General features: G+C 41.8%; 1 protein-coding gene across 1 annotated transcript in view; it reads left to right on the top strand.

Annotated features, from left to right (window-relative positions):
• sort1 (sortilin 1) overlaps positions 1-14,251 on the top strand; it is a 47,632-nt gene that overhangs the window by 8,637 nt on the left and 24,744 nt on the right. Inside the window, exons 2-7 of the mRNA XM_033042951.1 lie at positions 6,295-6,354; positions 7,114-7,187; positions 8,810-8,912; positions 10,146-10,310; positions 11,308-11,381; positions 12,654-12,703. Of these exons, the coding sequence (XP_032898842.1) occupies positions 6,295-6,354; positions 7,114-7,187; positions 8,810-8,912; positions 10,146-10,310; positions 11,308-11,381; positions 12,654-12,703 (526 nt within the window). The remainder of the gene's footprint in view (positions 1-6,294; positions 6,355-7,113; positions 7,188-8,809; positions 8,913-10,145; positions 10,311-11,307; positions 11,382-12,653; positions 12,704-14,251) is intronic.

Here is a 14,251-nt window from a genome sequence, read left to right as displayed (position 1 = left end):
GTGAGGCAGCATCTGGAGCGAAGGAAATAGGCGATGTTTCGGGTCGAGACCCAAGGGTTGTCATGGTAACCCTTGGATCTCGACCCGAAACGTCTGCCTATTTCCTTCGCTCCATAGATGCTGCCTCACCCGGGGAGTTTCTCCAGCATTTTTGTCTTCCTTCGATTTTCCAGCATCTGCAGTTCCTTCTTAAATACAAAATAGATGTTGTTTGTGAATTTGAACTTCATGTAGGACAGGTCAGCGTTGTGGTACAAAGATCTCCAGAGAGCTGTAGAAACAAGTAACTGCAGATGCTAGTTTACGAAAAGAGACACAAAGTGCTGGAGTAACTCAGCAGGTCTGGCAGAATTCCTGGAGAATCAGAGTGAAGTCACACGGCAATTGGAGGGCGAGCACCTCATATTTTGCTTGGGTAGCTTACAGGCCCGGCGGCATGAGCATTGAATTCTCAAGTGTTAGGTTCCTTCTCTCTCCACTGGCTCCCCGTGCAGTTCCGTATACATTTCAAGACCCTCCTCTATGTCTACAAAGCCCTCAATGGGCTTGCCCCTTCCTACATTAAAGGTCTTCTCACCCACCACTCCACCTCCAGGTCCCTCAGATCGGCCGACTTGTGGCTGTTGAATATTCCACGGTCTAGGCATAAGCTCAGGGGCGACCGCGCCTTTGCGGTTGCAGCTCCTAGACTGTGGAACAGCAGCATCCCCTTTTCCCATCAGAACTGCCCCATCCATCGACTCCTTTAAGTCAAGACTAAAAACTTATCTATACTCCCAAGCCTTTCCTGACGTCCACTGAGCGCAGGCTATACGTATATATGTATGTAGTTTGTTTGTTCATACTATTCTTATAACAAATGTAAAGCACTTTGGCCAACGAGAGTTGTTTTTTAAATGTGCTATATAAATAAATGTGACTTGACTTGACTTGACTTCTCTCCAGAGATGTACCCATTCCTTCTCTCCAGAGATGCTGCCTATCCCACTCCAGCTTTTTGTGTCTATCTTCGGTAAATTCTGCATACATACTCCCCTCTCCCTCTCTCTCTCTTTCCACCCCGCCCACTCCCACCACTAAAAGTTGGTTAACCAGTTTGATGTTGACAATAATGTATCCTATTTGGGTTCACACCTGACTCTAGCCAACAATTCACCTATCGGGGAACCTCCTTGTCTGAGGTCATTTACTGCCAGCCCGATTTGTCCTGTTTTCTCTCGCTTCCTATATATCACCTTCACTACAATCAGTCCAAAGATGGGTCCCGACCTGAAACATCACCTCCATTTTCTCCAAGGATGCTGCCTGAACTGCTGAGTTACTCCATCACTGTGTCTTTTTTTTCTCCAGAGAGGTGGTAATTTATGATTGCCTGTTGATGGTCCTTGCCGCTGATACCAAATCAACTCCTCCTAGTGCAGACATCTTCTGTGCATAGATCAGATGTCCTTATTTTTAACCTCTCGCACCCTGTTTCCTGTGTTTCTCCGACTAGTTACAGATGTCCACGTGTATTTACTCTGCTAGCTCATTGAGCCCTTACACGCAAGTTGCTCTTCATATTTGTTTTATTGAAACTAGCTTATGACTTGAGCCTTTTGAAACCAATCAACGGGAAAGCTAGAAACGCTGTGACTAACTTGTTATTTGAATACATTTGTGTACGCAGATTATTCTGGATTGTAGCTCAAGGGCATTTGAATACTTCACCAGTGTTGAACTTCAAAAGAGATATCGTTGCAACAAAAAATATTGCATTAGTTCCTTTACCCAAGTGCAGGACCAACTGAATGTATTGACTGGTTCTATAGTTGAAGAGTAACACAGCTTGGAAACGGGCCCTTCGGCCTAGCTTGTCCATGCTGACCGTTGTCCATCTAAGCTAGTGCCATTTGGCCCATATCCCGTAAAACCTTTCCTTGGTGTGTACTTGGCCAATGTCTTTTTCAATGCTCTTACTATACCTGCCTCACCCACTCTCTGACAACTCGTTCCATGCATGCAACACCCTCTGTGACAAGACGTCTCTTTCTTTTCCCTCTCCCCCACCTTCCACCCAGCCTACATGCATGCCCTGGTTTTGTCAGTGTTAAGCTTCTCAGCGCTTTGACTGAAGGACTAGAGTTCAAGTTCAACCACAACTGCTGGAGAAATGCATGAATCTTAAAAATGTAGGATTAAAGTGCTGCTTTCAGCAATGGTGACTATGAAATGTTGCAAACAAACACTTTGCATAGGTTTTCCCCCATCGCAACGGAAGTTGCTCGTACAAGAAGCAATTGAACTTGGTCTGTTAATGCTGCCATTGCCTGCAACACCCACATCATATGAAGGGAGACACAAGGACCAGGAACAATACACAAAGACCTGGAGGAGCTCGGCTGGTCAGGCAGCATCTGTGGATGGAATGGACGGACGATGTTTCCAGTCAGGACCTGGATTACGTCTGGAGAAGCATCTCGACCCGAAACGTTGTCTGTCCGTTTCTCCCCAACCCAATTGCTGCTTGAACTGATCTATTTACTGCGCAAAGATAGACACAAAATGCTGGTGTAACTCTTTGGGCAGGGAGCATCTCTAGAGAGAAGGAATAGGTGACCTTTCTGGGCAAAACCGTTCTTACTGGGCAGTTGGTTGTTCACATCACCCAAATGTTGGTCTAACAAATATTGGGTCCGTTTTTCTCAAGTAAACACCATATTCTGCACTCTGCATATTCCGAATCTGACCTTTCTGGCCTGGACCTCCTCCATGGCCAGAGTGAGGCCCACCGTAAATTGGAGGAGCAGCACCTCATATTTCACTTGGGCAGTTTACGCCCCAGCGGTATGAACATTGACTTCTCTAATTAAGGTAGTCTCTGCTTTCTCTTCCCCTTCCCAGCTCTCCCTCAGCCCACTGTCTCCGCCTCTTCCTTTCTTCTTCCCGCCCCCCCACACCCTCACATCAGTCTGAAGAAGTATCTCGACCCGAAACATTGCCTATTTCCTTCGCTCCATAGATGCTGCCTCACCCGCTGAGTTACTCCAGCATTTTTGTCTACCTTCGATTTTCCAGCATCTGCAGTTCCTTCTTAAAAATATTCTGCACCCTGGTATTTTTCTCTTTGCACTGCCTGTTGTACCTGTGTACGGCTTGTTTTGTACACGTATATTATGATTTGACTGCATAGCACGCAAACAAGGTTTATTGCTGTGTTTTGGTACATGTTTGAGCAATAAACCTTTACCAATGTTGTGAAACAATAGGGTTTGTTTCACTTCTATGTATCCTATCTTGTTTGTGATTCTAGATTAACAACGTTTGTGTGTTGATTTAAGGGTGAATTATGGTATTGTTGTGAATAATTATGTTGGACTTTGTTTCATTTCCTCGTGATTGGGGAATCTGCAAGTTTAATCTACATTTTTGTTTTATGCCCTATGGGGTTGCCCTAACGAAACATAGTTGGTTGAACTGTAATCTTAATTCTTTCAACTGCAGGACATGCATCTCCCAGAGTTAGTTTTCTGGCCAGTGTTTGTGAAATTGAACTAAAACAAAGAATGCCCTAACTGAATGGCCAGTTAGTTACCCTTGACAAGGAGCTTCAGTTGAATCTAAAGTGGCATCTCCCAGGTCTTTCATTTATTTGTAGATCTGGTTTGTTTTTTTTGGAATGAGGTAGTTACCTTATGTTGCGTTTGAAATGTTAAGATACATTCAGTTTAAAACAAAAACTGCCAGTTTGAAAATCCCTTTCAGAGTTGAATCTCTGCTTGTCCTTTGAGTATATTTGCAAATTAATTGTTATATATGGAAAATAAGGGCACTTCTGATTATCGGAGTAGGTTGCCTGATTTGGAAATTTAGTCAAAATCGCCCCTCCTAACACGCGGTGTCCACGGGGAGTTTGGAGGCCTTCCGTGAACGCTGGTCGCCGCGCGCGGGAGGTCGAGTGTTTTGTTGATAAAGTTGGCAATATATTAATTTGATGATCGTTTGTTTGTAAACTGTCAACATAGGCAGTCTTTGATTGTGTTAATACTCTGTATGTTTATTTTTATTTTTTGAATAAAAGTATTTGTATAATTTAAAAAATGGTGAAATGGATTGCAGCCAACAAAATGCCAACTGCAGAAGTTTCTCCTTGTCCCTCTTGGATGACCTGTATTTAATTAAAGTTCCATCACTGTTGTGTTTTTGTTAGTATGTTTTTAGAATCTGCAATAGTTGTTTCAATTCATTCCAGCACTGTTTTTCTTCAGCAAAAGGTTTACAAAAAACCTGTGGGAATACAGTACAATATAATTGTGTAGAAATAATGTAAAATTGTAATTTAATCCATTTCTATTCAGAGTACTGGTGGAAACATGTACACCAGTACAGTGAGATGTCAGTTTAGGACAATCCAAGCTGCTTTTTTTTTTTTTCATCGTTTCCAGTCTGCCCATTCATTTCTGTAAAGGTAGAAAGGAAGATAAATCATTAAGGTAGATCTGCACATTTTAAAAGCAAAATCAATGTTGCTGTCACCACTAGGGCCTGTTTTCATTGCCTGATATCAATCGCCTTTGATAAGGTGACTGTGAGCTGCTGCTGTTCTTATCATGATGGCCATCCCACAATGCTGCGATTATATGTCCACATCAGTAAGTGATTGGGAAGGTAACCACAGGTTCCTCCGAATAAAATGAAGTACCTTTAGAGAGGAGATGAGGAGCAAATTCTTTAGCCAGTGGGTAGTGAATCTGTGGAATTCGTTGTCACAGACGGCAAAGTCATTGGGTATTTTTAAGGCAGAGATTGAGAGATTTTTGATCAGTAAGGGCGTCAAGGATTATGGGTAGACGGCAAGAGAATGGGGTTGAGGGGAAAGATAGATCCGCCATGATTGAACGATGGAGTAGACTTGACGGGCCGAATGGCCTAATTCTGCTCCTATGATTTCTGAAGTTGCTACTTTCATCAGCATTGATACAGGTCATTGATTTAGGAAGTGCTGTCAGGGAAGCCTTGGATAGACGATTACAGGTGATGAATTAATATTTCGAGGGAAGGGTTGGGTGCTAATGACGAGGGTTGCCTTGGCCTGGATAGTTTCGGATGGTTGGAGCTGCACTCCTCTGATCAAGTGGGGAGCTTTCGATCTTGCTCCTGATTTGCATCTTCTATTAGTGATGGGAAGTTTAGGAAAGTTGGGAAGTGGGTTGCTGACATGTTACCCAATCTCTGATTAGCTATTGTCACCGTACTATTTGTGAAGCTGGTTTCTGGTCATTGATTCTTGTGGCGGTGGGATCTCAGTGGTAGGTCATAGTATTTGAAGGATCAATGGTTATTTGGCGAATGTGTTGCGATTGGAACTGCAACTTGCAGGATATCAGTATATCCTGTATACCACCAGTATATCAGATCCAGGCTGATCTGATCCAGGCTTGGGTGTTGTTTACCTCTCTGGCCCCCATAACCTTCTGTTCTTGCTATTAGTTTCGTATTGTCATGGATACCGAGGTACAGTGAAAAGCTGTCCATCCACAGATTTTTTCTCTCAGTCAATCTTGATCTTGAATATAATTAATTTGTGTTTCAGCTCCTGCTAGTTAGAGAATTTCAATGATTTACATCTCTCTCAACAAATAAATGATTCCTTTTTAATTGCATGATATCTCATTGTGAATTGATGTTTCCTAGTTCTCTATCTCCACAAGGGAACCATCCTCCCAGAATCTTAAGATGTTGGGTGCTTATCGAACCATTACTGTGCTTCAATAAAATAACTCAAATAATATCAGCCGAATTATTGATCCTCTCATTTTCTTAGAAAATACAAGAATACGATTCACGATCAGCTTTCAACAACTATAGTGATATTAGCCAATCAATCTGCCAACCTGTGCAACTTTGGGAGGTGGCAGAGAACTGGGGAAATTCACAGGGTAACGGGAAGAACTTGCAACCTCCACATCACACTGCAGCTCAGGAGATAAAGGATGGATGACGCTTCTAGTCAGGACCTTTCTTCAGACTGCTCAGGACTTAGTGCGCTGATTAGAGCTTTTGGGTAGCTTCAAGACAATTACTACGGGTGTCAGATGTTATGGGGAGGTAGGAGAATGGGCTTAGGAGGGAGAGATAGATCAGCCGTGATTGAATGGCGGCATAGACTTGATGGGCTGAATGGCCTAATTCTGCTCCTATCACTTATGACAAGACCTACCGTGTCCAACAGTATAAATATAATGCGGAATATGACAGGACTAACTTTTTAGTTCTTTGCAATAAAAATGCTGAATGTATTCTTTATTTCTGCAGTACCGGTTTGTGGATCTGAGTGGAACTGTGACGTTGGCATGGGTCGGCGATGGAACTGGTGTAAGTATTAACTGAGCTGCATTTTTAGTTTTACGTGTGTGTGTGTGTACGTTGGTATGCGGTTGTATCCACGGAAAAAATAGCTCTGTAAATTTTTTCTTGCTGAAACGAAGAAATAACTCTCAAGAGCTGGGCAGCTATTTAAAACAAAATCTTTAATGTCTCACATCAAAGAAAGTTTCTGTGTGTAGGAAGGAACTGCAGATGCTGGTTTAAACCAAAGATAGACACAAAAAGCTGGAGTAACTCAGCGGGTCAGACAGCATCTCTGGAGAAAAGGAATAGGTGACGTTTCGGGTTGAGACCCTTCTTCAGACTCAAAAAGGGTCTCAACCTGAAGCGTCACTTATTCCTTCTCTCCATAGATGCTCTGACCCGCTTAGTTACTCCAGATATTTGTGGCTCTATCATCGAAAGAAAGTTTCTAGATTGTTTAAACATAGATCTCGTGGAATGTAAGGTAAATCTGTTTAAATTTGAGAAAACAGACCTTAGATTTAACCAGCGCACATGTTGAAATTTCCATTAAGGTATTGGGTGACTGAAATTTAGTATTTGGGTCACGCAGCATCTCAGGAGAGAAGGAACAGTCTAATGAAGGGTCTTGAGGTGAAACGTCACCTATTCCTTTTCTCCAGAGACGGTGCCTGACTCGTTGAGTTACTCCAGCATCTTTGTGGGCAACACATTGCTTTGATCATGGGCTGGTGGAGTTAAATAATGGGGTTTAACTGTATTTAATTTGTTTTTCATTCGCAGGTGCTCTTAGCATTAACCACATTTCAGGTGCCCTTCTTGGGAATTAAATTTGGACAGTCACGGCTGTACAGAAGGTAATGTTCGTCTTCATCTTTCAATGTCTTTTGAAATGGAAATTTGGACTGTCTATGGTAGTTACTTTAAAAAGTTTGAAAGCCAGTTATTGATTGTTGCTCAATTGGAAGGTGTGATGCTGAGAGTTGGGTAAGTGTAAGAGACCAAGGGCAGAAGTTGGAGTGGAATGGAGATGGAAGCAACAGATAAACATAGAAAATAGGTGCAGGAGGAGGCCATTCGGCTCTTCAAGCCAGCACCGCCATTCATTGTGAGCATGCTGATCGTCCCCTATCAATAACCCGTGCCTGCCTTCTCCCTATATCCCTTGATTCCACTAGCCCCTAGAGCTCTATCTAACTCTCTTAAATCCATCCAGTGACTTGGCTTCCACTGCCCTCTGTGGCAGGGAATTCCATAAATTCACAACTCTCTGGGTGAAAAAGTTTTTTCTCACCTCAGTCTTAAATGACCTCCCCTCCTAATAACTAGGAGTTCAGATCACCCTTGGTGCAGATTGAATAGTGCTGTTCCCAAAAGGGTTTGCCTGATCTGCGTTCAGTATCCCCACTGTAGAGGATGCAGTTTAGTTAGGCTGTTGAGTCACTGTTTGGATAGTTGACACAGCGTAACAATTTCTTCCGGAATAGCATGACATTTTAACTATTAAATGTATTCCTGTTTCAAACCTGTATTTTCTAAACATTAATGGCTGCCCATTTGCTGGGATTTTGATATAATCGTGGCTCTAATTTGAGTAGAATAGATTTTGCTTTAATTTAATTACCTGTTCTTCGGGTAGTTAAAATTAAAAAATAACATTAAAAGTAAAATTAAGATCTTGGCAGGTTGTGTCCAGGATGTGACAAGAGTAGGAAAAGAAAAGGTGCCACAGACTAGTTCACCTGATGTATCAAATTGCTGGAATCTATCATTAAGGATGTGCTAACATGGAATCCAGTTGCTGTAATGTATTTGGATTTTTAAAACAAAGCACCAAGCAAGAATGTTTGCGGCTCAGTAAAGGATTGCAGGCTGTGTATTGGCATGGGCAGTGAATCAGTGGAAGAGCAGTCAGGAAACAAGGGTTATTGTTAGACTGGCAGGCTCACTAGGATGTTGCAACATTTACAATTTGTCAATATAATCAAGATGAAAATGTGCAGGATATGCATGTTTGCTCATGGTGCAGTGAAAGACTGAGCTGTGAGAATTTGCAAGTTGGCAGAGTGAGGGCAAGAGAGGGATTAACAGGGCCAGACTATGGGAGTCTGTTTCCAACCAGCTAGTGCACCCACCCTTCTCAGGAGAGGGGCTCCAGCACTTGTAAATGGGAGATATTTTTAATGGAGAGTCTTTAGAGTCATTCATTAATCCCAACATAACTCAATCATCCACTACCTGGAATATGCTTTAGGACATGGAATCCCAGGAATTGGGGATGAGGTGACCAGGAGGCACTAGATCAGCTCCATCTTGGGAGGCAGTGGATCAGGCATAAGGGTGACATGGCCTACATCTGCATTTCTTAATTTCCATTGTTGATGTTCTAGGACACGATGTGGGTGCAATATGTTAATTAAGGCATTTTTAATAGTTATTTACTTTATATTTAGCGTCACATACTTTAAATGTCTTTCAGCGATAATTACGGGAAGAACTTCTCTGATATTACAAAATACATCAACAATACTTTCATTCGCACTGAATTTGGAATTGCTATTGGTCCTGAAAACTCTGGAAAGGTAAATTCCTCTTGCTTGCTAGAGGATCCATTCGTAATGACTGGCGACTGGAAGTTCTGGGTTACCCCTCCTTGAGATGATGTATGGAGAAATCACCCAATCTTGCCTTTTAGAGTCATAGAGAGAGGGCAGCGCAGTGGCACAGTAGTAGAGTTGCTGCCTAACAGCACCTTGACCCAGGTTCAATCCTGTCTCCAGGTGCTGTCTGTACGGAGTTTGTCCATTCTCTCTGTGACCGAATGGGTTTACATCCGGTTGGAAACCTCCAGTTTCCTCTCACATTCCACATTGAATAAATTGGGATTTCAATTAGATGCACATCTGTCCACAGGCATTCAGTTGATTTGAAACGTCTTTGTGAAGATGGTATATATCAACTTGCTTTTGTAAATGTGTGGCTATTGGTTAAACCTCGTACTCAGAAGCACGTTGTTAATGTGGATCTCTCAGAACTCGGTGGCAAAGCACAGAACGGGACTTTTGACCCACAGAGTCCACGCTGGCCACAGAGTCCACGCTGGCCACAAAGTCATTGCTTATTCTAATCCTATTTTATCCTATCTCATTTAATTTCCCTCTCATATCCAGGAATTGTCCTTGAGATTCTACCACTCGCCCACATACAATGGGCAATATACCCTTTTGGGAGCATGCTGAGAAAAGCCACGTGGCTGCAGGGATAATGGTCATTCTATAGTGACTGCATGTGGTCATGCCCATTCCATAGGGACAGCACTAAGGTCATAAGGAATAGGAGTAGAATTAGGCCGTTCGGCCCATCAAGTCTACTCCGTCATTCGATCATGGCTGATCCATCTCTCCTAACCCCATTCTCCTGCTTGCTCCCCATAACCTCTGACACTATTCTTTACTATTCAAGAATCTTATCTATCTCTGCCATAAAAATATCCACTGACTTGGCCTCCACCACTTTCTGTGGCAGAATTCCACAGCTTCACCACCCTCTGACTAAATACATTTCTCCTCATCTCCTTCCTAAAAGAACGTCCTTTAATTCTGAGGCCTCTGAACTCTGGTCCTAGACTCTCCCACTAGTGGAAACATCACACTAGAGTTGGGATTGAACCAGAGCTGTGAAGCAGCAGCTTTATCTGTCCCAGTGTACCTCCCATACTGTGAGAGGATTGACAAAATAACTTGACAACATGGCCTGCATTTCAAATCTGACTTTAAGTGTGTGGCTTTTAAATTCTGAATGTGTGTTCTTTACAGGTGATCCTTACAGCTGATGTGTCTGGAAAGAGCAGTGGAGGAAGAATATTCAGATCAAGTGACTTAGGAAAGAATTTTATCCCCACAAACCTTCCTTTCCACCCACTGTTGCAAATCCTTTATCATTCAACGGATTCGGAAAATCTGCTGGCATTAAGCATATACGTAAGTGATCTGAAGCGAAAATGGTTGTTAATTGTTTAGGAAACACAAAATGTTTTCAATTTCCAGTTAAGGCTTCACTGAATAAGAGATACATTATTGTTTCATACATGAAAAACAGGTACATTTAGTATTTGTACATTGGCAGTATACTTAAATTCTGTGCTATACAAAACAGTCACAGCCACCCTGTACCCAAAAAGGTACAGTGGTGCAGTGGCAGAGTTGCTACCTAAGAATGCTCGAGACCTGAGTTTGATCGTACGGAGTTTTTACATTCTCCCTGTGACCACGTGGGTTTTCCCCGGGTGCTTCTGTTTCCTCCAAAGACGAAAAGGTTTGTAGTTTAATTGGATTTAATAAAAATTGTAAATTGTCCCAAGTACATAGGATAGCGTTCGAGACCATACTGATCGCTGGTCAGTATGGACTCAGTGGGCCAAAGGGCCTGTTTTTGCTTGGTATCTTTAAAGTTAAAGTAGTCCCTTCTCAAATCCTATAATCTCATGAAATGGCTTTGGCATTTATTTCTCCAGTGATGTGGCCTGGCCCGCTGAGTTAGTCCAGCACTTTGTCCTTTTGTTTGTGATCTGCAGCTCCTTGCGTTCACAGTTTGTTATCAACTAAGTTTGCATCCAACCTATGCCCTGTTTGAAGACCAGATTTTCTCCCCTTTATCCACCTCTTTGGTTGTCACCGTCAAGATTAATCTAACATTGATTTATTACTGGAATTGGAGTTGAGCAGAGAGAGGGGGAGGGAAATAAGAAAAGGCCATTGTTTCAGCCAAAAAGTATCCAGTTTTGTTAGGGGTTTCAAATTTAATTTTGTCAGTGAACTGGGAATGTTTAAACAACAAAAACCCTGGCATTTGAAATGTGCATGCTGATGCAGGTTTATACCATTATACAAATAAGAACATTTTAGCATTTAGTTTATTCTTGACACATTGATTTATGCGATTGATTTTCTGCCTGACTTATTATTCGTGACATTCCAGAACGTGTTGTGGTTTTCCTCTGATTTTGGTGAATCGTGGAAAAAGATTCATGACTTTGTGTGTCTTGTTAAGTGGTAAGTATAACTTGTCTGGTAGTTGTCTTAGTGATGGAGCTTATTTACATTTGCAGTAAATAAGTAGATGAATTCTCATTTAACTTGGCAACATTTTCAAGTATAATATGGTCCAAACTCTCTGTAAAAGTGAAGTGAAAAGACAATTATAATATTTGGAAGTAGTCAAAAGTGCTGGAGAAACTCAGCGGGTGAGGTAGTGTCTCTGGAGCGAAGGAAATAGGCTATCATTTAGAGGATGGGGAGTTTATAAAGCAGGTACAAGGAGTTTGTTTGAAGGTCTTATTCCAGTTTGTATTAAGTGGAAGAGATTACATGGGCAGAACTGAAGGTTACCGGTTGAAATATTACGGTGTAGCGACAGCAGTAATTCAACGGAGGCGAAGATATAGGGATTTGCAATTTGAGAACGAGGAATTTGAATTTAATTTTTTGAAAAGGAAAAGCAATTTGGGTTTGTTCGCCTTTCTTAGTTATTTATTGCCCATCCTTAAATGGAAGAAAGGCCACTTGAAGTAGCTGAGAATAGTTGGCCTGGCCAGTGGGCTGAGGCAAGTGGCCTTCCATCCATTTAAAGATCAGAGGTGAGGATGTTCTGTTTAAGGTGAGAGGGGCAACATTTAATAGCAACATAAGGAGCGAATGCTTCACTCAAGGTGGTGGGTACAGGGAAACCATGTTCCAGGGGAGGTCGTTGTGGTAGAAGCATTTAAAAGGATAGGAAAGGTTTAGGTGTATACGAGCCAAATGAGATTAACTTAGATGTTGCATCTTGGTCAGTATTCACAAGTTGGGCCGAACGGCCTGTTTCCGTGTGGTATAATTCTTGTATTGGTGTTTAGCAGGCGGCTTGTGTCATGGGCCTAATATTAGTATATTGAGCTATTTCAAAAACAATTGGGGAATGATGAATTAATATTGGCTATGTAAATTATGAAACTTGGATGTAATGCCATTTGCTCCTTGTCTGACCAGTTAACCTTGTGATCGTTATTAATCTTATCAAAGAAACGCTGTTTGCTATTTGCTGTTGGCAAAGGTAAACTATTGGTATCTGATAATGGGCGTAAGTTCTCCTGTCTATCTGATGTACACGAGGAAAACTAAACCCGTTTCATTTATTAACTATTTAATGACAATGTAAATTAATGTTTCAAACTCAAAGGTTTTACTTCCATTGCTTGATTTATTTGCAACTTTTAATACCTTTTATTTCTTCTGCTTCAGTAACATTATTTTCATTTGTTTCTTTGTGTTTTTTTACCCCTCCAGGGGACCAAATAATACAATTTTCTTCACTACCCATCCGAATGGATCTTGCAGTAAGTTACCTCCACCATGTCCTTAAATCCCATTTCCTAATACCTCAAGAGGAACTCGTTAATGTTTCCATCCTGCTTCATAGTTCAAGGTGTAAGGTTGATACACGGGTCACATACTCTTTGCTCTTGAATGCTTCTGGGGTATGTTTGTATCTGTTGAGAGTTCGTATGAATGATTAGGATTTAATCATGTCGAGTTAAGCAGAAGTTTGGTATGAGGGTCATGGTTTGAGTTAAATCATGGTTTGTCTCCATTCTCAAACTAAGCTACCTCCATCAGTCTTTGTGGCAATAAATAAAACAGCAAAAATACCGACAAACACTTGCAGTACCCTCAAGTTTATTTAAATAGTGTGCAACCTCACAGAAGTGCTTGCCTCTCTTGTTCAGTTTTGTTGGCTGAGTTACCTAGACAACATCCTTGGTGCCACTTTAAAGGGAAATTAAAGGTATCAGTTATTTAAAATGTTGTTGCAAAAATAATCAACTTTTCTGTACATCTCTTTTGCTTCATCTGTCCAAGAATCTCTTGCTTCTTGTGTGCATGGTTACAGTTAACTGCAGCGGTCTTTTAACCTGTGTGATCTTCCTGCCTGGAACCGACTGCATCCTTAAGGGCCAGTCCCACTTTTACGACCTCTGCCGAGTTTGCCCTTGACTCACACTCGCAGCATGGTCGTCACGAGGTCGTAGGTAGGTCGTAATAGGTCGTGATGCTAGTCGTAGATACTCGTGGCGTTTTTCTAACCTGATGAAAAATGTCCGCGAGTAAAAAAGGTAATGAATTAGGTCGTGAAAGTGGGACAGGCCCTTCAACTGATGAGCAAAATAGTTGGCACCTGAATCAATGTATCCATCCGCAATAATGGCATGCATTAATTTTCTTTCATTATACTTGTGAATGCTGATTTTTAGTTGATGTAGCTGTTTTTAGAACACCTTTTTTAGTTGTTTTCCCATTGTCGTTAGCATTGAGCCCGCTTGCAGAATCACAGTTCAGCATCAAGTCATTTTCTACTCAGCACCAGAGACACACAGTAAGGATTTGGCTTTAAAACACAAGAGATATTTTAACTGGGTGACCAGCTTTTAGTTTGTCATGCAAAACTATTTTTGTTCAAATAAACTGAAGCTGATGCTTGTATTTGTTCCTGCTTCGCAAATTGATGTTGTAAATATTCTAGTAAATTCAACGTGTGCAGTCTGTCTGATAGAGCGGCACGGTGGCGCAGCGGTAGAGTTGCTGCCTCACAGCACCAGAGACCCGGGTTCGATCCCGACTACGGGCGTTGTCTGTACGGAGTTTGTACCTTCTCCCCATGACCTGCGTGGGTATTTTTCCAAGATCTTCGGTTTCCTCCCACACTCCAAAGACGTACAGGTTTGTAGGTTAATTGGCTTGATATAAATGTAAATTGTCCCTAGTGTGTGTAGGATAGTGTTAATATGTGGGGATCACTGGTCAGTGCAGACTCGGCAGGTCGATGGGCCTGTTTCCGCACTGTATCTAAAAACTAAAAAAAAAACTAGTGTCTATGGCAATTTTCT

The sequence above is a fragment of the Amblyraja radiata genome, chromosome 24 (genome assembly GCF_010909765.2).
Source record: "Amblyraja radiata isolate CabotCenter1 chromosome 24, sAmbRad1.1.pri, whole genome shotgun sequence".
Lineage (NCBI taxonomy): Eukaryota > Metazoa > Chordata > Chondrichthyes > Rajiformes > Rajidae > Amblyraja > Amblyraja radiata.
The sequence above is the reverse complement of the archived record's forward strand: the minus strand, read 5'-3'. Positions and strand labels throughout refer to the sequence as shown.